Source organism: Populus euphratica, unplaced genomic scaffold (assembly GCF_000495115.2).
Source record: "Populus euphratica unplaced genomic scaffold, PopEup_1.0 scaffold19.1, whole genome shotgun sequence".
Classification (NCBI taxonomy): Eukaryota; Viridiplantae; Streptophyta; class Magnoliopsida; order Malpighiales; family Salicaceae; genus Populus; species Populus euphratica.
This window is the reverse complement of record NW_011499853.1, coordinates 257,628-280,871: the sequence shown is the minus strand read 5'-3', so window position 1 is coordinate 280,871 and position 23,244 is coordinate 257,628. Positions and strand designations below refer to the sequence as shown.

At 33.4% G+C, this 23,244-nt stretch overlaps 3 protein-coding genes across 4 annotated transcripts; 1 reads left to right on the top strand and 2 right to left on the bottom strand.

Annotated features, from left to right (window-relative positions):
- Positions 1-5,751: 5,751 nt before the first annotated feature.
- On the bottom strand, positions 5,752-10,839 carry LOC105122077 (uncharacterized). Of its 2 annotated transcripts, none has more exons than XM_011020983.1 (11): positions 10,261-10,839; positions 10,055-10,169; positions 9,465-9,554; positions 9,244-9,360; positions 8,959-9,150; positions 8,290-8,777; positions 7,870-7,969; positions 7,520-7,579; positions 7,328-7,420; positions 6,875-6,994; positions 5,752-6,331 (listed from the first exon to the last, which is right to left on the bottom strand). In XM_011020983.1, exons 1-11 carry the CDS (start codon positions 10,377-10,379, stop codon positions 6,029-6,031), a joined length of 1,797 nt encoding a protein of 598 aa, XP_011019285.1. In that variant the 5' UTR covers positions 10,380-10,839; the 3' UTR covers positions 5,752-6,028. The 2 variants fall into 2 exon arrangements, with proteins under 2 accessions (XP_011019285.1, XP_011019286.1); XM_011020984.1 differs by having other exon boundaries at positions 9,465-9,545; positions 10,261-10,836.
- Positions 10,840-14,093: 3,254 nt separating this feature from the next.
- Positions 14,094-16,466, top strand: LOC105122075 (O-Glycosyl hydrolases family 17 protein). Its single transcript, XM_011020982.1, has 2 exons — positions 14,094-14,499; positions 15,136-16,466. The coding sequence occupies exons 1-2, from the start codon at positions 14,150-14,152 to the stop codon at positions 16,262-16,264; spliced, it is 1,479 nt and encodes a 492-aa protein (XP_011019284.1). The 5' UTR covers positions 14,094-14,149; the 3' UTR covers positions 16,265-16,466.
- A 717-nt stretch (positions 16,467-17,183) lies between these two features.
- On the bottom strand, positions 17,184-21,867 carry LOC105122074 (26S protease regulatory subunit 7). The gene is made up of 10 exons (XM_011020981.1): positions 21,594-21,867; positions 21,434-21,515; positions 20,649-20,740; positions 20,457-20,534; positions 19,245-19,306; positions 18,981-19,125; positions 18,647-18,865; positions 18,382-18,563; positions 18,006-18,181; positions 17,184-17,577 (listed from the first exon to the last, which is right to left on the bottom strand). Exons 1-10 carry the CDS (start codon positions 21,687-21,689, stop codon positions 17,420-17,422), a joined length of 1,290 nt encoding a protein of 429 aa, XP_011019283.1. The 5' UTR covers positions 21,690-21,867; the 3' UTR covers positions 17,184-17,419.
- Positions 21,868-23,244: the final 1,377 nt, after the last annotated feature.

Here is a 23,244-nt window from a genome sequence, read left to right as displayed (position 1 = left end):
GATGTTTTCTTCTGTATGTGTGTGGTGGCTTATCAAGTTCCGTAAAATCACGGTATTGACTCGCAGGAGCTCGGTTGCTCGTGCAATGTTTCCTTTCTGCATTAAAACTAGCACCCGCACGCACGCTGTCTTTAAAATGTGATCTGCGCATGTATTATGCAATTGTTAAATATTCTGTTATCTTAAATTTGTCACGCATAATTAAGAAAATGCATTAAATATGCTTTTTAATTGTATTTACTACTTGTCCTCAAAAACTAAATATAGTTGAACAAAAACGTATGTGAATTCATTTTTTAAAGAGGTATAAAGTAGTAAACTTTAATACTCTTATTTTCTTTTCTTTTTTACTTTTTTGGTAAGAGACGTACATTTTGAGCAAGGAAAGAATGACTCTCTTTTTGAGTGGGAGGGAGTAATATTTTCTTATAATCTCTAATATATTATTTTAAATTATTTACAATTAAACATTTCTAACATTTATGAAATTAGGTTAATATGCTAATTGTTAGAACACATAAATAATTTTGATTGCATTGAAATAAAAATTATGGACATAAAATAGCTAGTAATATATATACATGTGGGTGTGTCTTACATGCATGTGTGTGTGACTGCTATATATATATATCATGCTGGTTTCAGAGGCGAGGCGGAATTTATATACTAGTATTGAAGATGTGCTTTAATGTTTCACTTTCATAGAATATCAATTATCAACTAGGTTAAATGGAATCGTTTAACCAAATCAACAAACATTAATTTTTCCAAATGCATTATTTATGGAAAACAGCTGCTGATAGATTACATCCAAACTTCTACACGTTTGTGTTTGACCATTTGTCACTGCATTCTTGTACATTAGAATGTCAACAAGTTTAACACATGATCCGGATATCTCTATTACAAAACAAATTAAATTTATCGGGTTTGGATTTAAAATAAATTAAAAAGCTAGTCTAAATACTTGTCATGGTTCTTACTTTATTATTATTCTCATTAAAGGTATTTTAAGTAATTTTCATATTAAATTTTCAAAAATATCTTTTAGATAGAAGACATTTGAGGTAAATTGCACCTAATTTATTTATAAATAGACAACAAAACCATCAAATCAAATACAAGAAGTAGAAGACAGAAGAGAAGGACAAGGAAAGATTAAAGACCAAGCACAAATACTTGAAAGTTCTCTTAAAGAAATTCAAGTTCACTAAGGACCCAAAAGATCAAAGTCCTTTCTTTCATCAAATCAAACCAAGAAAACATAAGATCAAAGTCCTTTTCTTCATCAAATCAAGTCAAGTTAAAGACCTCATACGGTTAAAGTTTTTGGGTTAGCATGAATAATCATTATATTTATCAAGTTAATATCTCACACGGTTAGAGCTTTCAGAACTGTGTGAATATCTTTCCATCCAAAACAAGATTCATAACTGACCATTAATTAGAGGATTTGTGCACATGAAGAACACTTTAAGATGATTTCTATTTTTTTTTATAATCAAATTCATTATTGTAATTTTGACACTATTTTTATTCTATTTTTAATACATGAGATTTTACATGTACAAATTTTTTCACGCTTAATGGGACCCTCTCTTCCTCTCATTCCTTGAATCAATAGATCTATTATTCAAAGTTGGTTTGGAAAGTGCTAAAGTTGATACCTTGCTAGCCACTCGCTTAAGAACTTGGTTTGGAAAGTCCAAGTTGGTCTTTTGATTGACAAAATTCTCTAAAAAAGGAAATAAGCAAGCAACTTCCTTAAAATATGAGTTTGGAAACTCTCAATTTCTAATTATATAAGAAGGGATTGATATTCCACCATATGACTCAAATTTAAGCATGCGAACAAAGTCTAAAACTGATTATATAAATTTTTCCATATAAAAATAAAAAGATTACTCGTCCTAATCTGACTGACTGTTAAATACTAATCATGGTCATTGAGTCATCACTTTTTGAGGTTTTTTAGGTTTTTTGTTTATTAGATGTCTCTTGAAATAGAAGAGTAGAAAAGATCCATAAAGAAAAGGGATACTCATAATGCCATATTTATGAACCAACTAAAAAAAATCCACTTGTTGAAAGCACTGAAAGGATTTGAGATTCATTTGAGAATAATACTCATCAAAATTCTTTAGAAAGATAAGATGCTCAAAAAGAGCAAAAGAGCAATAAAAACAAGAGTAACATAATGAAATAATAGTGTGAAATTGCTTTAGAGACATTGCTAAATTATTAGTGGGCTAACTTACTATCCAATAACTATATTATATGATTGTTGATACTATTCGTGCTTGCTATAGAGGTGCTCCTAATTTTCTCTTGTTTATGTCAAGCCATACATTAAGCATATTGATGAAATGAAGATATCATCAAACTATCAACCTTTAAAGTTCTAACAATTTAAAGGTAAAGGTAATCCGAAGTAATAAATTGCTCATTTTATTGCGACTTGTAATAATATAAGAACCTATGGAGATCTGATAGTGAAACAGTTTGTCCAGTCCTTAAAAAGAGTTATTTTTTATTTATACATTAAGATTCATGCTAGAAAGATATATAGTTGGAATAAGAAGCGAGAGTTTTTAACTCGTTTTTATAACACTTAGTGAATTGTAAGCTTGCCAAAACTTGCATGTACTAAGCAAAGAAAAGAAGAGTCAGTCTTGTATTATATTAAAAGATGAAAGAACTGAGTTCTTAGCTATAAGGAAAAGATAAATGAAGCCGCTTTCATAGACATGTGTGTTTAGAAAATATAATGATATATGTTATATAGTCTCCTAAGGAACATGCCATTCACTTTTGAATAACTCGCTACAAGAGTCCATGACTTAGAGATCCAAATAGTAAGGCATGGAAGCTATTTCCCAAGTGATCCTCAAAAGAAGGAAGCAAAAAAAGAATTTAAGAGCAATGCAAAGCTTGCAAAATCAAAGGAAATCATGGTTGTATCCATAACACTTATAAAGGTTTCTAGCTAACAAGTCAAACCAAAGCCAAAGATTGGAGAAAAACTCTAGAAAAACCAAACTCAAGAAGGAAAAAATCCACTTTGAAGTAATTATAAGAGAACAAATATCATTTTTTTTAATTCTGAAGTTTCGAGTATTCTAGATCAACTTCTAAAATAAGATTTAATTAAACTTTCTATACCTTAAAGGCCTGAGGAAGTTGATATATTTGATCATCCAAGGTACTATAAGTATCATCTAATAGTCAACCATCCTATTGAGAAATGCTTTGTCCTTAGGATCTGATTATTCATATAAAGAATGAAGGAAAGATCCAACTTAAAGAAGGATAAAAAAATCATAAGTACGAATATGATAATGGTTACCTTTGGATCTTTCTATCTTTTTCCCCTTCCAAGTTTGCTTTATGAAAAAAAAAATCATCATTGGAGCACTTGCTATTCAATTTAAAGTGGATGACATAAAGAAAATAGTTTGGGCATGTTTAGAAACATCATTGTAATAGTTGATGATCGAAGATCTTGAGGATCTACAATCGTTCTCAAAATATAAAGATTACATTAGAGATGGATTGTCTACTTTCATTTAAAATAAATATAAAAGATATGATTTGCCAATCATTACTGAAGAAAGTTTGATGAAGATGAAATTAAAAAAATAAAGAATATCTGATGACATAACTTTGTTTGAGCATGATGATAAATGATGGATCGTTGAACAAAGGCAAAGAAGACATAATCTAAGCCATCCAACTTTACCAGTTCCTGGTGTAGTTTTACTTAGAAGGATGATTAAAAAGGTGAGGTAGTCAAGACTAAAGCATAAATGAACCAATAAATAAGCAGGCTTATCAATATCTCATTCAAGGAAGGAGGAGTCAAGTATTGCAACAAGAAAAATTTTCACCCTTAAAGAATATTTTTTAAAAATATTTTTTTGAGATGAAATTATCACGGTCAATGTTGTAACTGTCGGGCAAGAACAAAAACTAGCAATTGTAGAAGAATTTTCTCAAAAGAAAAGTCAATTCTCAAAAGGAGATGCAATAGATCTAATTATAAAAGTAATTATCTTTCAGTTAAAGAATATTCCATCAAACACAAGTTTGTTTAAGCTAATAAAGCTCTCTCTAAAGGCTAAATTGACTCTTGTCCAAGTTTTTCTTAACCCCAAAAAATTTGAAGAAAAATTATTTTCAGGATTGATAATGTAACCAATGTTGATTGTTTAACAATAATTTTATTTTTGGATAAAGAGTTATAGCTTAGAGCAAAGCCACATAATAAACCATTTCATGTAAACATATATGTTAGGACCAAGGAATTAAATGCATCTTAGTTAGTGATGGTTAGATGTATCTTAATTGATGATAAGTCAATAATTCACACCATACCGATTCATATAATGAAGAAGATTGGCATATCCTAGGATGAAATATCTAGGAATATTATGGTTATTCAAAGCTTTAACAAAAAAAAAAAAACATGATATTAAAAAAATTCATGTTTAAATTGAGATTTGAGATATGAACTTTTCAGCACTTTATTATATTATTGTGGCAAATACTTTTTATATCTTACTTTTGGAAGAACTTGGTTACACAAGAGTGATGTGGTTCATCAACATGGCATCAATACTTTAAGTGTAGCTGTGATGATGAATTTAAGTGTGTTGTGGCTGTAAAAAAACTATTCTGTTTTGAAAAATTAAATTATATATATGTCAGGTTTTATTTCAAAGAAAATGAAAAGTTGAAGCTAGAAACCACACCTAATTCTAATTCAAAAGATACAAGTAAAAAAGAACAAAACATTGATAAAGTTAAGGATAAAGCATTGATAAAGTTAATCCAAAATTTCATGTCAAATCCTCACGTACATCTTTGCAAGAAAGACATCCAAACAATGAAAGAAGAGCTAATTTTACCACTATTAAACATATTTAATAGCTGGACTATCACTTTTTTATTCTTACTTTTCAGAATCTATGGTGAATAAAGCCTCTAGAGCAACGATGAAGCAATCAAAAAGATAGTTTGATCCTCATGTCCAAAGACTTCTTTAAAAAGCAGAATATAAGATGGGTAAACATCATATACTTGGAAGCTTAGATGACATTCTTACAGGTGAAGGGCCATCTAAAGAAGCAGAAAAAACCATACAAAAAAAATAAAAGGATCAGTCTAACAATCAAAATTTGGAATTTGGAATAAGATACCAACCTTCTAAGCCTCTAAATATTAAGGCGAAGAAGGCTTTTGCGTGTACAGTTGTACACTGCAACCACAGAATCAGATCAGTTCTTTACAAGAAACTTCATATGAAAGAGAATTTAGATGGTACACGGCTTTGATCCAACAGCCTTCCTTTCTCCTTCTATGGGAAAATTCATTTTAATCTGTTTTCGAGTTGTTAGTCTACAATTAGAGATGCTAAATTTGTAGCAAACATACTTGGAATTACAATTAATAATGCTGAATCATTTGTGATACAGCTAAATTGGAACCAACTTGAACTGGGACAACTATTCTATCATTGATGGTTTCAGAATTCATAGCCTTTTCTTAATTGACGCTCGCTAACCCTAATCCGTGTATTTACTTAACCTGAAACTCAATCATGAGTGATGCGTCTAATCACTTATGATGTAGTGTAAGTTGAGGCAATCGCAATTATCAATCGCTATTATTTGATCATTTCACTTCATGCATGTGAAAGGAAGAAATTGATATGATTTTGTCTTCCACTCTTCCTATACCTGAGACAAGACAAGCAAAATACAGTGTCCTTGCAACCTCATAAGCTCACCAATTCAGATTCTACAAGGAAGAATTTGGTAACAGAAATCGTGACTGTACAATACAGTTTCAAAATACACATTTTTGAAACAGCTTCTATACTCACAAGGTCGCTCAAATCAGGCTCATGGTATTGCAAAACCTTAACTTGCATGAACATTGAGTAAGCAGTTATGTACTTGGAATCTACTGTACATTTGCAAGAACCAAATGTTTGACCTGAGAAAAACTAATAAACCTTTCCAGTGTTCTACAACAGGAAGAGGAAGCGGAACCTTGAATCAAAGGGTATGATAGAGAAGCTTCGGGCACCAAGGAGCCTCCACTTGTGGTTTGATAAACGATCTCTAACCACAACAGCTTGCTCTGGGGTTAGGAATTGGCAGATCCACTCAGGCAGTAGCAGGTCCTCTACATTGCCTTTGGCAAAACAATACAGCAACTTTGGCACCAAAAGCTTACTTTTATTGCTTATACCAACAGATGCTTGGACATAATCCTTCAATGAATTCTGAAGCAACTCATTCACATTCTCAGGCCTGAAGATCCGCACCTGATTACAGAAGAAAAACGTGAGGCTAAAAAAAATACCTTACAAATTATGGATGGTTCATAATAGATAAATACCTAGACAACATTTTTAATACCACTGAAGCTAACATTCACTATAATCCAGCCACATCAGTACATCACACGAAACAACTAGGCAGTAATTATCAGTCTCTTCATTTTGCAATCACGTTATACTCAAAGAAATCCTTTATAATCAGACCATGTGGCAATCTGTGGCATTCCGTTTCTCTAAAAAATTGTTGATGCTCCTTGAACATAATGTTGCTTGCTGTAAACAACTAGCAATTTACAGGTACATCCACATCAATTATCTAAAGCAGGCTATATTTCATCCTGAACATTACATTCAACTTGTGGGGTGTAAGACTTGAAGCAATCATCAGAAATATTCTTAAAATTTCTTCAGAAGAAGATTGAGAGAACTTATGCCTTCGTTCTGACTTACTCAGACAGGCTAATTGCTTTTATGCTAAGATAATTGCTTTAATAACTAACAAACCAACAAGGAGCCAATGGGACTTACTGCAGGTGATGAATGCATCCCACAACTTAATGCGAAAGCTAGGAGAGGCTCAGGTTGATCAATGGAAAACTTCTTCTGCTCCTCAGTTATCTTAAATTTCTGAAGTGCAAGAACCAAGGCCTGAAATGAAAGCAATGGAAGTGAGATATGTATGTTAAATCAATAATGGAAAAGGATTAAAACCCACCTAAACATTTTAGCCCATTTCACAGAACCTCTAAATGATAGAGACTTGAATACACAGCAGGCCAGTGCACACGTGAGTAGGGAGACTACTATCAACAAATAAAGCTAAAACTCAAAATTTAGTTATCTATTGGAAACAAGGTCCCACTGAATAATCAATTCTAGAGCATCTAAAAAATGAAATTGGATCCATTAATAGCAAGCCTTGTCCAGAACTTGTGTGGGGAACAGGATGAATTTCACAAGGGAGTGGGGGAATTGACGTACTATTTGTGGGCGATGTGCTGGGGGTTTCATCTTCAAAATGTTGTATTCAATGTCAGCAGCACTGATGGAATGCCCTCCGATTATGTAAGCAGCCTGCATAGCAGTGTATCATTTTGTTTATGTTGTTTTCAATATGAACAATCTGAAGGTAAGAAGATAGGAGCTAGTGGTGAAAGAACTACAGTATCAAACCTTCTGCATCAAGGAAAATAATTTAATCTCACTTTTTGGGACTCCATATGCTAGAAATGCCTGAGAAACATGAGAAGAAAACCAAGTAGAAACAATAAGAGATGTAAAATTAGGACCATTGTAATCAAAGGTCTGGCTAGTATGAGCAAATGGTGAGAAACCGAGATGTAAAGTGCTAAGTTTCAAGGGAAGGTCTGCCCCTTTCTGCAGAGTGTCTTACTTGAGGCAGCACAATACATATAAAAATGAAACCAGGTAGATAGAAATTCTGGAAAAGGATGTAAATGTATAGAATCATTACAATGCATAAATTGGAAAATGAATGGGTAAGGTGTGGAAAAAAGAATTACATGCATAATCAATGCATTATACACATTGATCCAAAATGCCAACTTCTCATTGCAACCCAGGCAAGATGGGTCAACTTCAGCCAACTGTTCAACAAGTAATCTGTAAAGCACAACGTATAGGAATAACAAGTTAGAGCCCTTAGCTGACACAATTTAAATAGATTTTTAAAAAGGTAGACGGCTTTATGCATTTAGCAATTGCTCTACTTGAAAACATGTTCTAATGTCATTCAACCACACTCAACTAAGTGAATGCAGACTGTCTTTGAGTATCAGTTAGCAATGCATAATTAATCACACCAAAGAATCCAAAGACAAATTGCAGTGCTCCAATCTTACCGGGGTAAAAATGCTAACACTTGCAAGCAGCTTGAAAATGGATTTCAATTAATTAGCTTAAAAGAGAGTTACAAAGTTAACCTAAATCTTTTGAGAGCTCCAGAAGCATACTCCAGCTCTTTCTGCCCAACAGACAACCAAGAAACCTCAACTGCATTGCAGTAGGTTCCAATATTCTCCATCCAATCTACTTTACCAGGAACTCTGTACGGATCTAACTTGCAATATCTTGCATAGACCTCCAAACCATGTTCCATGTCATCTGGGGGACTCTTCATCAAGGAGTTCTTTATGGGCGAGTCTGAGAAAGATGCCAAAGAAGAATAAGAAAGGTGGCCCTGAGGTGAAGATGGTGACGCTAAACACTCAGGAGAAGAAAGTTTGGACGGATCTGCCAAGGAGAGGAAAATATCTCTCATGCACAGGACCATTTCTTCTGATAACCAATTAGGATGGTGACAAAGTTTCTCAACAAAATTATCCTTATTTGGCTCTCTAATTACATCTGGCAGGAGAGTATTATCCTCCACCTTTCCTTCTGCTTTCTCCATGCTGCAGGTTCTCATGCTCTGCAACAAATCATAGACTTTATTGCCTCATTTCTTCATTATTCTTTACTTATAAAAGGACAAATATGAAAATGCACTCCACTGATGAGGTAAAAAAATGTAGTCAGATTTTGATGTTCAAATGCAGGGGAAAAAAAGCAACTTAAGGCTGACTGCAAATTGAATGAGAGCAAGAGAATACCATCTCTGTAAAGTTGTACTGTGAACAATCAAATGTTGATGATGCTGGATACGGCAAATGCCTCAAATGGTACTCAGCAAGACGACGCTCATTTCTCTCTTGACTAAGCTGATATTGGAGGGCAACCGATTCTTGTTCTAGCTTTGATACAGTGATTTCCAGAATAGCTATGCTATCCAAGAGCTCTTGAGCCTGCATTCCACATCAAGAACCTCGCAGTGAGAAGAAAAACAAGAGGTTTCAGATAAAAATGTAAGAGGAAAAAATGTTGCCAGGGATGTTGACCTTATCAGGAAGCTGACAAGGTGAATTAGATAAGGATGAATCTGAGTGTTCAACAGCACTTGCTAAAGCTAAGCGCACAGCAATCTCCTCTTGCAATTGTTGTTGCAACTTTTTTACCTAAAATGTTCAAACAACATCATTGATCAATCATATCTAACATATCCGCAAGTCTACTTGAATGAAGGTCAAAGAACAGGAGAAGAGATATTGAATCAGCTTACTTCTTGTTCAAGCTGGTGTTTGTAAAAAGACGTATCCTCATCTTTCATTTTCCCACCTCTTTTGTTGCGGGTTCTGGCATCCTGAAAACACTATGCACTTCGAATTTCTTTTCTTTTTTTCTTAAAAAACAGTAAATTCCAAATCAGCAAAAAAAGAAAGGTAGGGGGGAGCATTTGCATAGCACCTAAGTGATGATGTCTTACACTTCATTAGAGTGTATGGCATAAGGTTCACAATTTCCCCTAGTTCCATTTCACCAATCCACAAGTTGATTGCTTGAAACATGAAGCATCAAATAGAATTTGATGATTGCCAAATTATTTGCCCCCCCAATTTTGGGTCTAGCATCTTATGTCATATGACACTATTGCAAAAAAAAAACATTGAGAAATCACAGCTTTTGCCAGAGCAATGGGAGTGGATAAATGAATGAAAAGTTGCAAGAAAAGGCAATCTCTACAAACAAAAAAAATTTGACATTAGGTATTATAAATTATTGGGGTTCAGCTTTATTGTATTTGTGAAATTTGCAAACAAGAAAGAGAGCAGCAGCAGCAGTAAGTAAGTAACTGGGGGTGGAGGAAGGTACCTCAAGATCAGAAAAAGTAGGAGACCCATCTCCAGAAGAAACAGATCGAGTGCTGGTGGTAGTGGTAGGAGTCACCTTTCCAATCCTCCACAAATATTTATGAATCGAACCTCCCCTGTAAGGGAACAGAAAATGGAAGTAAGAACAATAAACTTAAGAAAAAAAAAAGGAGAGAGAGAAGGGAGGGGTGTGGGTGTTATCTTAACAGGTTGATAGGAAGAACAAAACCACCAGAAGTGGCAGCACTTCCAGTTTCAGCATCGACATTACTAGGATGGTTGTTGTCGAGGTCATCGTGAAGGACTTCCGTTTTAAGACAAAGCATCTTCCCCGCTTCACTTCAAGTCAGTTACCATACATTTACAACTTAAGATTTAGATTTACTTCTTAAGAGCGGCAAATGCATAGTAGGAGTACTAGTACTAATACTATAACTGCTGCTTGCAAATGGAGAATAATGCAGATAGATTCATAGAACCCAAGCTAACACACTGAGTCAGCGAGAAAGCCGGGATTCTGCTCTTTTTCCCCTCTCAATGGCCGCCCTAACTAGGTAATGGTAATGAAAAGTTAAAAGCTCTCTCTCTCTCTCTCTCTCTCTCTCTCTATCTCTCTATCTCTATCTCAACTGCGATTATAAAGTCGCAGTACTTAAGAATTGAATTGGTGGGCAACCCCCAACATCAACGATGCATCTTTTACCCTTGCACCCTTTACTCCAGAGGAATTCTAAGTATTTTTTAGTAAAATTATTTTTTTATTGAGCATTATTAGGTATTCTAGTTTTTCTATATAAATAGTTATAATCAGATGAACAGATCTTCATACAACATTGATGTTTTTTATCTTTAAATATTTTGATTTATAACAAACTTTATTTATTTTTTTTGTTCTTCGTGTGTATTAGTTGATAATAAATACAAGAACCCACATGGAAAAGGATATTCCTGTCACCACAACCAACCAGCCATAGGAGTTAGTACTGTTACTACTACTAGGAGGAGCACATGTGATGCGCGAAAAGGTTAACAGTGATAACCATTGTTTAATGAAAATAAACCAACGACCGCTGTTCATTGTCCAGGCACCCAACCCGGTTCGAAGCTTCGGTATCAAAAAACCACCACCACCACCACCACGAGAATGAATGAGTGAAGGAGCCATGAGAAAAGAAGAAGGAAACGAAAGGGTCGAAGATCTTAGGGACCCATGACAATCGTCACATATAGACTGACATTATTTTGGGGCTGAGAGAGAGACCAGACGTACTACCTTAAGTGAGTCAGTGGATTTGGATCTATTTCTAGTCTGTTTAAGCTGGTCCCTTTCGGTCTGATATTGTTATATCACCGACACCTTCTCGTGACTTAATCTCTTCCCTTTTCAGAAGTACCGATGCAGTAATGCCTTTTAATTTAACGAGGAAATACTAAATAAATATATAAAACATATATTAAAAAAAAGTGCCAAGCACTAAATTCGTGAGAATCACTAAATATGCCCTACAAAATCCCCCTTTTTTTTAACTAGATCATGGGACTCCCTGATACCATGTCCTACCAAAATCCCACTCTTGTTTTGTTGAAAAATAAATATTTTCTTCTTGAAAACAATCAGTCAGGGGCTAAATTATTCAGTCCTTGCAAAACTCTTAATTGTTTTTGTTCTAAAACTAAAAATTATATGGTTTTTTGTATTGTTTCTCTAAACTAATGAGAAAAAAAAGATGTTAAGTAAAATTTTGAAACAAAATCTAAAAAAATAATTTGTTCATTATATCAAGTAACCTTGTCAAAATCAAATTGAATAAAATCATTATAATCAAATTGAATAAAATCATTATGCTTAAGTATCAAACAATCTAATATCAAATAATGAAACTAAATAAAAAATTAAAATTATAAAAAAAAACTCAAGTCAAATTAAGTTAACTCGTTAACCCCACGTGATCATGGGTATAAGATTGGGCAAACCCCTTAAAAAGGAAATTGAAAATTAAAAGTATGAATATTAATTCTTAATCAATCAAATATTAAAAAATAAAATTAAAATGAAAAATCAAAACCTAAAAAGTCTTATCTAATAATAAAAAAATTATTAAATGAAAATGTGATAAACTTTTAGAAAACAAAAAAAAGAATAGAAGCTCCATTTCTAATAAACAAAATATTGAAGAAAAAAATTAAAAAATAAAATATAAACTATAAAAGGTAAAAAAAAAAAGATATGAGCCACCTGATTCAACATGAAAAACCAATGATTTAGTTGTCAAATCGAGGTAATCCCATTAAAAAATATAAAAAATTTAATTATTAAACAATCTAATATTAAAGGGTAAAATAATTATCTCATTTTTAAAATCAGTGAAAGAACCAATAGAGAACAAATAAAAAAAAAAGCTTAATTTCAAGTTAAATATATACTGGGGATAAAATTGAAAAAATATAAACTTAAAAATAAGGGGAAAAACTTAAGCAAACTCAAATAAATCTCTTAAACTTGTGCTAATTTTTTAAATTTATAATCTATTAAATTTTATATACTCAAATTCAATCAAGAAGTTTAATTTTTAACTAATTTAATATGAAAGAATAAAACTAAAAAAAATCAAGGTATAAAAAATAAAAAAAATTAAGAGTCAAATCTGATTAGGAAAAAAACTAAAGAAGGATGAAATAGCAAAAATAAAACAATTTATAACAATAAAAAAATAAAAATAAAATCTAATACATGAAATAGATTAAAGGAGGATGAAATTGAAAAAAATATATTTTAATTTAATAAATTATTTCAAATAAAATAAATAGTAATTAAAAAAATAAAAACCAAATCTGAAAAAAAAAAACAATTAAAGGGTTATATTGAAATCTTAAATGATCATACATTAAAATAAAAAAAGAAAGAGAAAAGATAAAAAAAAAAAAAGTTGCTGCCATCAAACTAGAGTCTCGACAACTACATGCGTTGCCGCAACGTGATGATTCAAACACCACAATAAAAGATGATGCTTGGTTTGGATGACCCCGAATTTTTTCAATAATATTTATATTTTTTAAATTACTAAATAGCCCTTAAGTGAATCCAGATATAATGAAAAAAACAAAAACATATTAAATTATATCTTCAATCAAACTATTATACCATATCCTTTACTTTTTTTATATATTTAAAAACTTAAATATTAAAAAATCCTAAATATTTATATTTAGAAAAAACATCATTTTACTGTTTTAACACACAATATTTTACTCATAAAGTAACAACCTTTAATTACACCAATTTAGCACTATTGTGTTCTTAATAATATAATAAATAATATAATGAATTATTTAATTGATTTAAAATCATTAAATTTAAATAAATAAGAGATAAGTCTCTTCATCTTTAAAAATACCAGCTATGTAAATATGATATATTTTTATCAAATAATAATGGTTTGGAATCCATGTACCTGAAATGTAGATATAGTTATTTTTTAAATTATTTTTATATTAAAATAATATTTTTTATATTTTTTAAAAATTATTTTTGAGATTAGTGTGTTAAAATTACTCAAAATATATAAAAAAAATTTATCTTTAACGAAAAAAAATAAACTTTTTCAAAATGCATCGAGTTCCAAACAGTATCACATAGGTACTTGGTTCTGGACTCGAGTTTTGCGCAGGCAATATTCCATGTCACGACCAAGAAGTATCACGAAACGGCTATATATGGCAAAGACCAACAAGAAAGTGCAGGTTACGAAAGAAACTTTCCAGCATACTTTTATGGACTAGATGGAAAAGCTAAAACATTCCTATTTCCTGTTCATGGATAACGTCTATATATGATATCCAACATGGACACTCAATTCCTTTCTTGTAATGCAAGCTTAACCTCCTATCAAAACTAAAAATGCTTGATGATTCAAAAGGGTTTCTCCTTGGTATCCAGTGCCTTGTTGATTTTTTTTGTAATTCCTTCCCTTTCCTCGGAAAAGAGGATGGCATTTCTCTACACTTTTTGGATCTTAATAACACGCTTCTTCATATACAATATCAAGAGTCTTGAGAGACAGGAACCAAAAAAACTTACCAAGTCTCAAAGAAAAACATGGGTCGTCGTCAATACTTGCTGTGCTTCTTCTTCTTGTGCCTAATTAGCAGTGATCAAGGTCTAGTTAAGGGAGTGGTAGGGCTGGCATGTAACTGGGGGACTCAGTCAACTCACCCACTCGAGGCTAACATAGCGGTCAAGCTTTTGAAGGACAACGGTTTTAATAAGGTGAAGCTGTTTGAGGCTGATCCTGCTGCACTCAAGGCACTAGGGAAGTCTGGTATCCAAGTTATGGTTGGGATACCAAATGAGTTTCTAGCACCCCTAGCAAGTAGTGTTCAGGTTGCTGTAAACTGGGTCCAACGAAATGTATCCAGCTATATATCCAGATATGGGACTGATATCAGGTAAATTCTTTAGTTTCTTCTTCTTTTTATTGATGCTTTCATTATTAAATCTTGTCATCCCATTATTCCATAGAGGCTTCTATATTATACTGAAATAAGCACGATTCTTTTTAGATATGCATGAAACTTTGAGCAGAAAAGCTTTTGTAGCTAGAAAGGAATTCTGTTTTCAAATATTGCCATGCTGCGTGTTTGGCTTTTTGAAGCCTGTTGCATACGGTTGCTTCATGTGCTCTTTGATGGGGTGTTTTGACAGGTAATTACGAGGGGGAAAGGGCAAAAATATTGTTCTATGAAAATAAAACTGTAGTTATGCTAAAATCTGATACCATCAGCATGAATAATGCACTATATATTGACAACTTCTTCACGTATGGTTGCATTTTCTATTTGCTTTCGATGAATCATAAAGCCCACATATTGTAATGTGCTGCAAAGAACCAGATCCTTTTCCTTTACCTCTTCCTCATTTTTTTAGAGCTTTATACATCATCTCGTTTCTTTAATTGCTGCCTTTATCATCCTCTTTCTGGAAATAGAAAATATTATGATCAAAACCAGTTACTGAAGGAGGTTCCCCCCAAACCATAATAGAATTTAATGTGAAGTATTTGGTTATTGCACGTGTAATTTCAGGTATGTAGCTGTGGGAAATGAACCTTTCCTCCAGACCTTCAAAGACACTTTCCTTAACACAACATTTCCAGCACTTCAAAATATTCAAGCAGCCTTGATAAAAGCTGGATTAGGAAGGCAAGTAAAGGTCACGGTACCATTAAATGCAGATGTGTACCAGACAGACAGTGGCCTACCTTCTGGTGGCAACTTCCGATCAGATATCCATGGCCTCATGATCTCTATCATCAAGTTTCTCAGTGACAATAATGCTCCCCTTACCATTAATATCTACCCATTCCTCAGCCTTTATGCTGACCCCCATTTCCCTGTCGACTATGCCTTCTTCAACGGCACCTCTGCCCCAGTTGTTGATGGTTCCATATCTTACACCAATGTCTTTGAGGCCAACTTTGACACCCTCATTTCAGCTCTTGAAAAGAACGGTTTCTCATCAATGCCTGTCATTGTTGGTGAGGTTGGATGGCCAACAGATGGTGACCGCAGTGCGAATATAAACTATGCTCGCCGGTTCAATCAAGCCCTTGTCGATCGTATAAATCGAGGCCAAGGCACCCCAAAACGTAAAACTCCAACAGATATCTACCTATTCGCGCTCGCAGACGAGGATGCGAAGAGTGTCCGACCTGGAAATTTCGAAAGGCACTGGGGTATCTTCTATTATGATGGAGCCATCAAGTACCAATTGGATATGGGTAATGGTAAAGCTCTTGTTCCAGCGAAAGGTGTGAGATATTTGGCGAGGCAGTGGTGTGTAATGTCACCTGAAGCCAGCCTTTCTGACCCCAACTTGCCTAACAGCATTGCCTATGCCTGCAGTTATGCAGACTGCACAAGTCTGGGATATGGATCTTCCTGCGGTACGCTAGATGCTAGAAGCAATGCATCTTATGCTTTTAACATGTACTATCAGACCGTGGACCAAAGGAATGGTGCGTGTTCTTTTTCTAATTTATCAACCCTTACAAAAGTTGATCCATCTCAAAATACTTGTCGATTTGAGATCATGATGGATCTAGGAAAGCACGAGACACCTCCTAGACGTTCATTTGCAGGAAGAAAGGAAAATCCGGCAGCAATGATGGCTTTCATATCGGCGCTGATATTGATCATTTGTGGTGCTTACTGAGTTCGTTGGTGACAAAGCCAGCACCAATGCATATTCCAGGCCTCATTCATCTTCATGGGATTTGTAGATGCCACATATAGCTTAGTTTTTGATATCTTAATTTTACTTTACTCCAGCTTCTTTACAAGAATATGTAAATTCTACTGTTCGAATCATAATATGCGAAAGAAAATGGGATCCGAGCTGGCTATTTCATACCTGACAGCTTACATTTTACTTTACATATCCCAAGATTATTTTGTTTTTCTCACGAAACAAACTTCCGTGTCCATCCTTGAACGATTCGAATTTCTCATTTCTTTCCTGTAAAGTTGTGGTGATTAAAACAACCACTATCCATCAATCTTGAAATATTATTAAAATTTCATTTCTCAACCATGTCAAAAACGCTTTACCTCGGTGACCATGAGTGTGTTGTGGTCTGACAAAAATAAATTTTAAAGAAATATGTTTATCTATGGTTTGTTAAATATTTAATAAAAAATTATAATTAAAATTTATATATAGTAAAAAAACATATTTAAAATATTTAATAATTATATTTAAAAGTAGAGATAAAATTATTTTTTAAAATAATTTTTACTTAGAAATGCATTAAAATAATATTTTTTTATTTTTAAAAAATTATTTTGATATTAAGATATAGAAATAATCTGAAAATATCATAAAAAAATTAATATTAAATAAATAAAAAAATTAATAATTTTTTTAAAAACGCTTTTAAAATTAAAAAACAAAAAACTTTACAATACTCTATTAAAAAATATATAAAAACTACTTAAAAAATATGCAGTTTCGAAGTCAGCATAAAATGCAATTTAGTTTTTTATCAAACACCTAACTATTTTTATTTCGTCACAAACATAAAAGTTAGCGGAAAACAATCTCAGCCCATCTACCTGGTCGCACGCAACTCAAGTTAGAGATAAAAGAGTCTTTTGATTCTCAATTAAACATCGAAGCGACAAAGCCCAATTTCACCAAATTTGGAACACCCAGCTCTTGAACTTAAAAGGGTACCAGACAAATGATATAGTGTTTCTTTTTCCCCCAATGGAGGAGCTAAACTCAAGAAAAGCGAAAGACAGGGTGAAAATGGTAAGACCAATATAAATTGAAATTAAATCAGCACCGTTCCAAAACACAGCATTCCCCTCAATTGTAGACCATGTACTTGGGCGTTGCGCTAAACTTCTGATAGCCCTTGATGACCTTGTTTACTGCATCAAGGAAATCTTTCTCCGTCACTGTCTTCCTGCGTGCTCTAATGGCATACAGCCCAGCCTCAGTGCAGACACTCCTAATGTCAGCTCCTGCGGAATAATCCAACATAAAAAGTTCTAATAAAATGAATGGTGAGACATCAAAAGTTGTGGACAGGCAAATACAAACTGCTGGGGTTGTACGATGCTCTCCAATAATTGCAAAATAAGAACAAGGGTTCTTGGAGCTCGCACAATTGTACAAGTTGAATTATGTGAACCGTGTTTCTAACGTTAACATAACTCGACTTTCCCCGACACATTCACAGCCTATGTGACCATTTTTGGTTGCTTCTACAAGCAATGGGCACGGGTTTCACTCCCTGGGTAAAGAAAAGACAGCTCCATCTTTATGACCTAGATCTTAATACCATGCCTGAAAGACATTGATTTGTTTCCCCTTTTCTTTTCAGTGGATAGTTGAGAGGCTCGTTTAGAGGGCCATAGTATGTAAAATGAGTTCAGTGAAGTATCCATACCAGTTGAATTTGGACAAAGGCGTGCAAGCAGCTCAAAACGAATATCCCTTTCACAGTTCATAGTTCGTGTGTGGATCTTGAAAATCTGAGTCCTGCTCTCCAAATCAGGCAGCCCAAACTCAACCTTACGGTCTAATCTTCCTGGACGTAACAGAGCTGGGTCCAGCGTATCAGGTCTGAAAAAAAATAGAACAAAGTAAGGTACCAGTAAAACATAAACTGTGAACTAGTACATTTGCTAGCGAATTGCAAGCCAACAAAATACAGAAGCATCAGGACGTGGAGAAAGAGTCAACTTGAAACAAATATTTCTTACTTGGGGATGGCAGTAGAAACAAGAAAATTTATACACACATCAGTTAGGCAACCAATTTACCTGTTTGTCGCCATCAACACTTTGATGTTTCCTCGAGCATCAAAACCATCAAGCTGATTGACAATTTCAAGCATGGTACGCTGAACCTCATTATCTCCACCGACACCATCATCAAAACGGGCACCACCTATAGCATCAACTTCATCAAAAAAGACGATGCAAGCTTTTTTAGACCGTGCCATCTGTAACAAATCAAATGCTAGTTACACATGAGTAACTGATAAGTTCTATTAAATAATTACAAATTCAATAGGCAATGTTTGACCTGAAAAAGCTCCCGAACCATTCGTGCCCCCTCACCAACATATTTCTGGACAAGTTCACTCCCAATAACACGAATGAAACATGCATCAGTTCTGTTGGCCACTGCTCTAGCCAAGAGAGTTTTGCCTGTTCCAGGAGGACCGTAGCACAAAACACCCTTAGGAGGATCAATTCCAAGCTTTACAAATTTCTCTGGGTGAAGCATGGGAAGCTCAACAACCTAAAAATAAGGCAATATAATTTGAGAAATCTTAGAAAAAAAAATTAATTGTGTATATGCATATAATATAATGTGTACAAATGAACAAGATAAATATCATAAATAGTATACGCACTTCTCTCATCTTTTCTATCTGCTCCTTACATCCACCAACATCATTATACGTAACATCAGGCTTTTCTTCCACAGTCATCATCGTAACACTTGGATCAATCTTAGGAGGCAACGGAATCTGAATCTGATACTTGTTGCGATCAACACTGCAATGGCAGTAAGATTGTTATAACCATATCTATATCCCATAAAATTGAACACACACACACACACTCAAATATAAAAATAGAAAGAATCTTATAAGAGGTCAAAGAGGGAAACTTACCCCACTCGCATGCCTTCTTCTATATCTGTAGGGGAGACTTTGTCACCAAGCCCAACCACAAACTAAAATTACAAAGCCAGTACAATGTTAGAATGGTTCATAAAAAAGAGGTTATGGTCAAAAAAACATCAAAGTAACAGGTCTCCCTCTTTCATGCTAGGTTGGCTGATGTTATTAAAAATGGGAAATGGTTTTGGCCTAGTGCTAGATCAGATGAACTGGTGGAGATTCAGGGAGCTATATGTGGCACTATGATTCCTGATACACTAAATTGGAAAAGGGCAGTTTGGGAGCTCATCCCAGATGGAAATCTATCTACTAGAAGTGGCTGGGACCATCTTAGGAGGAAAGATGCTCAAATTGAGTGGCATAAGCTGGTCTGGGGTTCCCCAAACATTCCTAGAGATAGTTTTATTGTATGGCTTGCAGTATATAATAGACTCTCCAGAAGGGTGACGCGAGTTCTTATGGGAAGAGGCATTGATGCTGATTGTTTGCTCTGTAGATCTGCCGACGAAGATAGAGATCATTTATTTTTTCCCAACCTTATTCCACTGAGATATGGCAAATAGCTCTACAGATTTGTGGTTATTCAAGGGCTGTTGGAGGATAGTAATTAGAGTTTGATCAGGCTAAAGGAAAACTGCAAAGGAGAACATTTCAGGCTATTCTTGGAAAAGTAGCTTGGAAGCTTCTACCTATGGTATTTGCATGCAACAAAATCTGAGAATGCATATGATAGTGGAGTATCTCCTGGCAAGATTTTCTTACTGGGTTTATCACATGGTGAAGTCCAGTTGCCTAACTCTAGGATTTTGGAAGAGGCTCTACTGAATCCAAAATTCAAATACATTTATAGACAATGGATGTTCTGAATCTTCTGATCTTTTTCTGTTAGTTTCTACTTCTATACAAGTTTGTAGTAGGGATTTATTTCCCTATAAGCTTATTTAACCAATGAAAAATTATTTATTCATAAAAAATTATAATGGTCCACAACATATTAGTAGCATGTGTCGATTAGAGTAACAAGCACACTAGCACAATTACCAATGCTCAATTTCATACATCAATTTTTAAAAATAAGTAGCCTAGAAAAAATGTCAGCAGTTGAGGCACATCATTTGCACCGATGTTAATGTAACAAGCATGAAGATGAAAAATAAGGAGGCTGAAGAAAATGGTTTAAGACTACATTATAAAGAAACACACCTTGGCAATTTGCTTCACATTTATAACATACTTTGCATCCTCGGTATTAGGATTAATAATCTTTGTGCACCTTGCAACCTGATAAAGAAAACAAATCTGTCTAAACCCATTCCTCAATATTCAAAAGTACATTACAGGTGATGTTTTGCTTTTAATTGAACCAAAAGAAAAAAAAAAATCCTGAAATCAAACCTGTAGTGGTTGGTCTTCTTGCATCATCTGCTTATCAGACACAAGGTCCCACTGGCTTGGTGCAGCCAAACCAGTGTCAGATTCTTTAATGCCTATGGATCAAACAAGCAACCTTTTAGAACAAGTTTATGTCCCAGGCTTGCAAACAAAGAAATCCGAGACACCTAGAAATGATAAAGCGCAAGGCAATTACAGAAGAAGTTGCTCAACAAAGAGTTTGAAGATAGAAACAAAACACATGGAAAAAAGCAATAACACCTGCTCAAGATCACATTTTCAATTAACAACCCTACACTTAGAGCGTGTTTGGAGTGTGATTGGAGTTACTTTTTAAAGTGTTTTTCACTCATAAAAATATGATAATAATATTTTTTTTATTTTTAAAAAATTATTTTCTAGATCAGCAGGTCAAAATAACTTAAAAACATATTAATTCAATTTTTTTCAAAAATGATTTTGAAACACGGTGCCAAACACGCCTTAGCACCTATGTAAGATCATGTTCACAGACCTAAACTGCCTATTTTGGGGAAAACTTCAAAAACATTGCGTTAAAACATCTATTGAAAGAACACCCATCTCTCTCTCTCTCTCTTAATTATTATTTTGGGTAATTCCAAAGCTCCTATGGTATCAAAAACTGATTCTTAACCTACAAAAGATACGAAATTTTGAAACTTTCAATCACTGGCAGCCCATACTCAGATCCAAAAAAAAATTACTAAAAAGACAGCTTAAAATAGGCATTTAAATCAGAGAAGCGAAGGAAGATTGAAGATTATTACCTCGAAGATCATTAATCTTCTTGGCTAAATCCTTAATTTCCTTCTCTTCTTTCTTAATACTGTTCGAGTATGGACCCAAGCCCTGCATTAATTAATTAATTAATTAACCCATATTCAGAGCTGAATTATTAAGAAAAATAAAAAAGTAAATAGAACATACATAAGTTTTGAGGAGAGCAATGTCGTCTTCGTCGAGAGGAGGAGGATTCTTCTCGTCCTTCAATATCTCATCATCGTCAACTGCTGCCGGAGCCATTAATTAAAGAACCGATCGATTCAAGTCTTCAACCTAAAGAGGCACTGAAGCCAGGCCAAGACTAAAGATGAAGTAGCAGGGGTTTTTTTTTTATTATTGTTATTCTTTATAGATGGAGAACGGATTAGTTTTTGGTTTTCATATAAATAGAGGGACCTGACCTTTCCAACAAGAAACGATGAGAACTTTGTTTTTTCTTTCATGCCCCTGGCGATTGCCCACATGTATTTCGTTCTTTCAAATGAAACGACATCGTGTGATTTATATGCTGTTTTTGAATTAAATTCTTTTTTTTTCTTTAATGATAAAATACGTGTATGATACACACACACACACACTTCTTACTAATTTATCGTGGAGTGGTTTAGCAATTAAAGAAGTATTTGGGTTTGGGATAATGTTTATTTTTTAAATTATTTTTATTTTACTATTTATTAAATTAATATTTTTTATTTTAAAAAATTAATTTTTAACATCATTATATTAAAATCATGCGAAATCATAAAAAATAATTTAAAATGAAAAATATAAAAAATTTCAGAAATATTTGTTGGATAGAAATTCTTTTTTAATATAAAAACAAACATTTTGTAAATAATTATATGAATTCTATATCTTTTACAGAAACTCCTCAGACATTATCTCTACAGGCATAGTTTAAAATAATATTATTTATATGACGTTGTTATAAAAAGAATTATACCTGGTTTTTTTTTTAATAAGCTTCATTTTTTCTTATCATGTATCTAAATAATTGTTGTAACTTAAAAAACAAACTATCTTGTCATTTTTATTACAAATATAGTTAATTTAATTATATGATAAAAACAACCATGATGAAATATAAAAGTAAAGATATAATAAGGTATTTTTCAAGATTATTTTTAATTTTTATTACTTGTTAATACCCATAATTGCAACTCTTTTAAAACTTCAAAAAAATAAATTGGATCTAATATATTAATATTTACATTTCTATATATTATAAAAATAAGATATTTTTTTGCTATCAAAGTTGTCATTGTAGTATATAACACTTGTAAATTTTGTTTTCCTTCTAAAGGAGTCCTTCGCTTAAATAAAATCATATAGAATCTTAAATTATGAATTTGTACCTCATGGTGTAGAATGTAAGGTTGTGTCTTTTTCTTGTCAACGACCATGCTTGCTCTTTTTTACAGTGAAGACTTAATTTCTAATCGTATTTTTAATATTATCTAAATACTTTAAAATAATTTGGGTTAATTACAATATTTTTATTGTTTGCATGAATAACAAACCAGGATTATATATTCATTTAATCATTTCTATAATAAATTTATGTTTCGTCTTGGTTGATTGACACGTCTATATAAACACGTATTGCGTGTCATTTATTGTTTTGTTTTTCATAAAACATAACAAGGGACGAACAAAATATCATTTGTCTCCTTAGTTAAAAAAATAAAACAAGGCCACAAGCACGGGCTCGGCCTCCGGGCCCATGCATGGCTAGCTGGCTATTGGTGAGCTTGGTGCTAGGCCTGATTCTTTTTCTGTTTTTTTTCTTTATTGT

Excerpts from the sequence above, each read along its gene's own strand:
- LOC105122074 (XM_011020981.1), bottom strand. The coding sequence starts at position 21,689 with ATGGCTCCGGCAGCAGTTGACGATGATGAGATATTGAAGGACGAGAAG. Across the intron at positions 21,516-21,593 it reads TTGCTCTCCTCAAAACTTAT|GGCTTGGGTCCATACTCGAA; the intron begins GTATGTTCTATT and ends TAATTAATGCAG. Across the intron at positions 19,307-20,456 it reads ATGTGAAGCAAATTGCCAAG|TTTGTGGTTGGGCTTGGTGA; the intron begins GTGTGTTTCTTT and ends TTGTAATTTTAG.
- LOC105122077 (XM_011020983.1), bottom strand. The coding sequence starts at position 10,379 with ATGCTTTGTCTTAAAACGGAAGTCCTTCACGATGACCTCGACAACAAC. Across the intron at positions 10,170-10,260 it reads TTTGTTCTTCCTATCAACCT|GGGAGGTTCGATTCATAAAT; the intron begins GTTAAGATAACA and ends GTTCCCTTACAG. Across the intron at positions 9,151-9,243 it reads CTTGTCAGCTTCCTGATAAG|GCTCAAGAGCTCTTGGATAG; the intron begins GTCAACATCCCT and ends TGTGGAATGCAG.
- LOC105122075 (XM_011020982.1), top strand. The coding sequence starts at position 14,150 with ATGGGTCGTCGTCAATACTTGCTGTGCTTCTTCTTCTTGTGCCTAATT. Across the intron at positions 14,500-15,135 it reads AGATATGGGACTGATATCAG|GTATGTAGCTGTGGGAAATG; the intron begins GTAAATTCTTTA and ends GTGTAATTTCAG.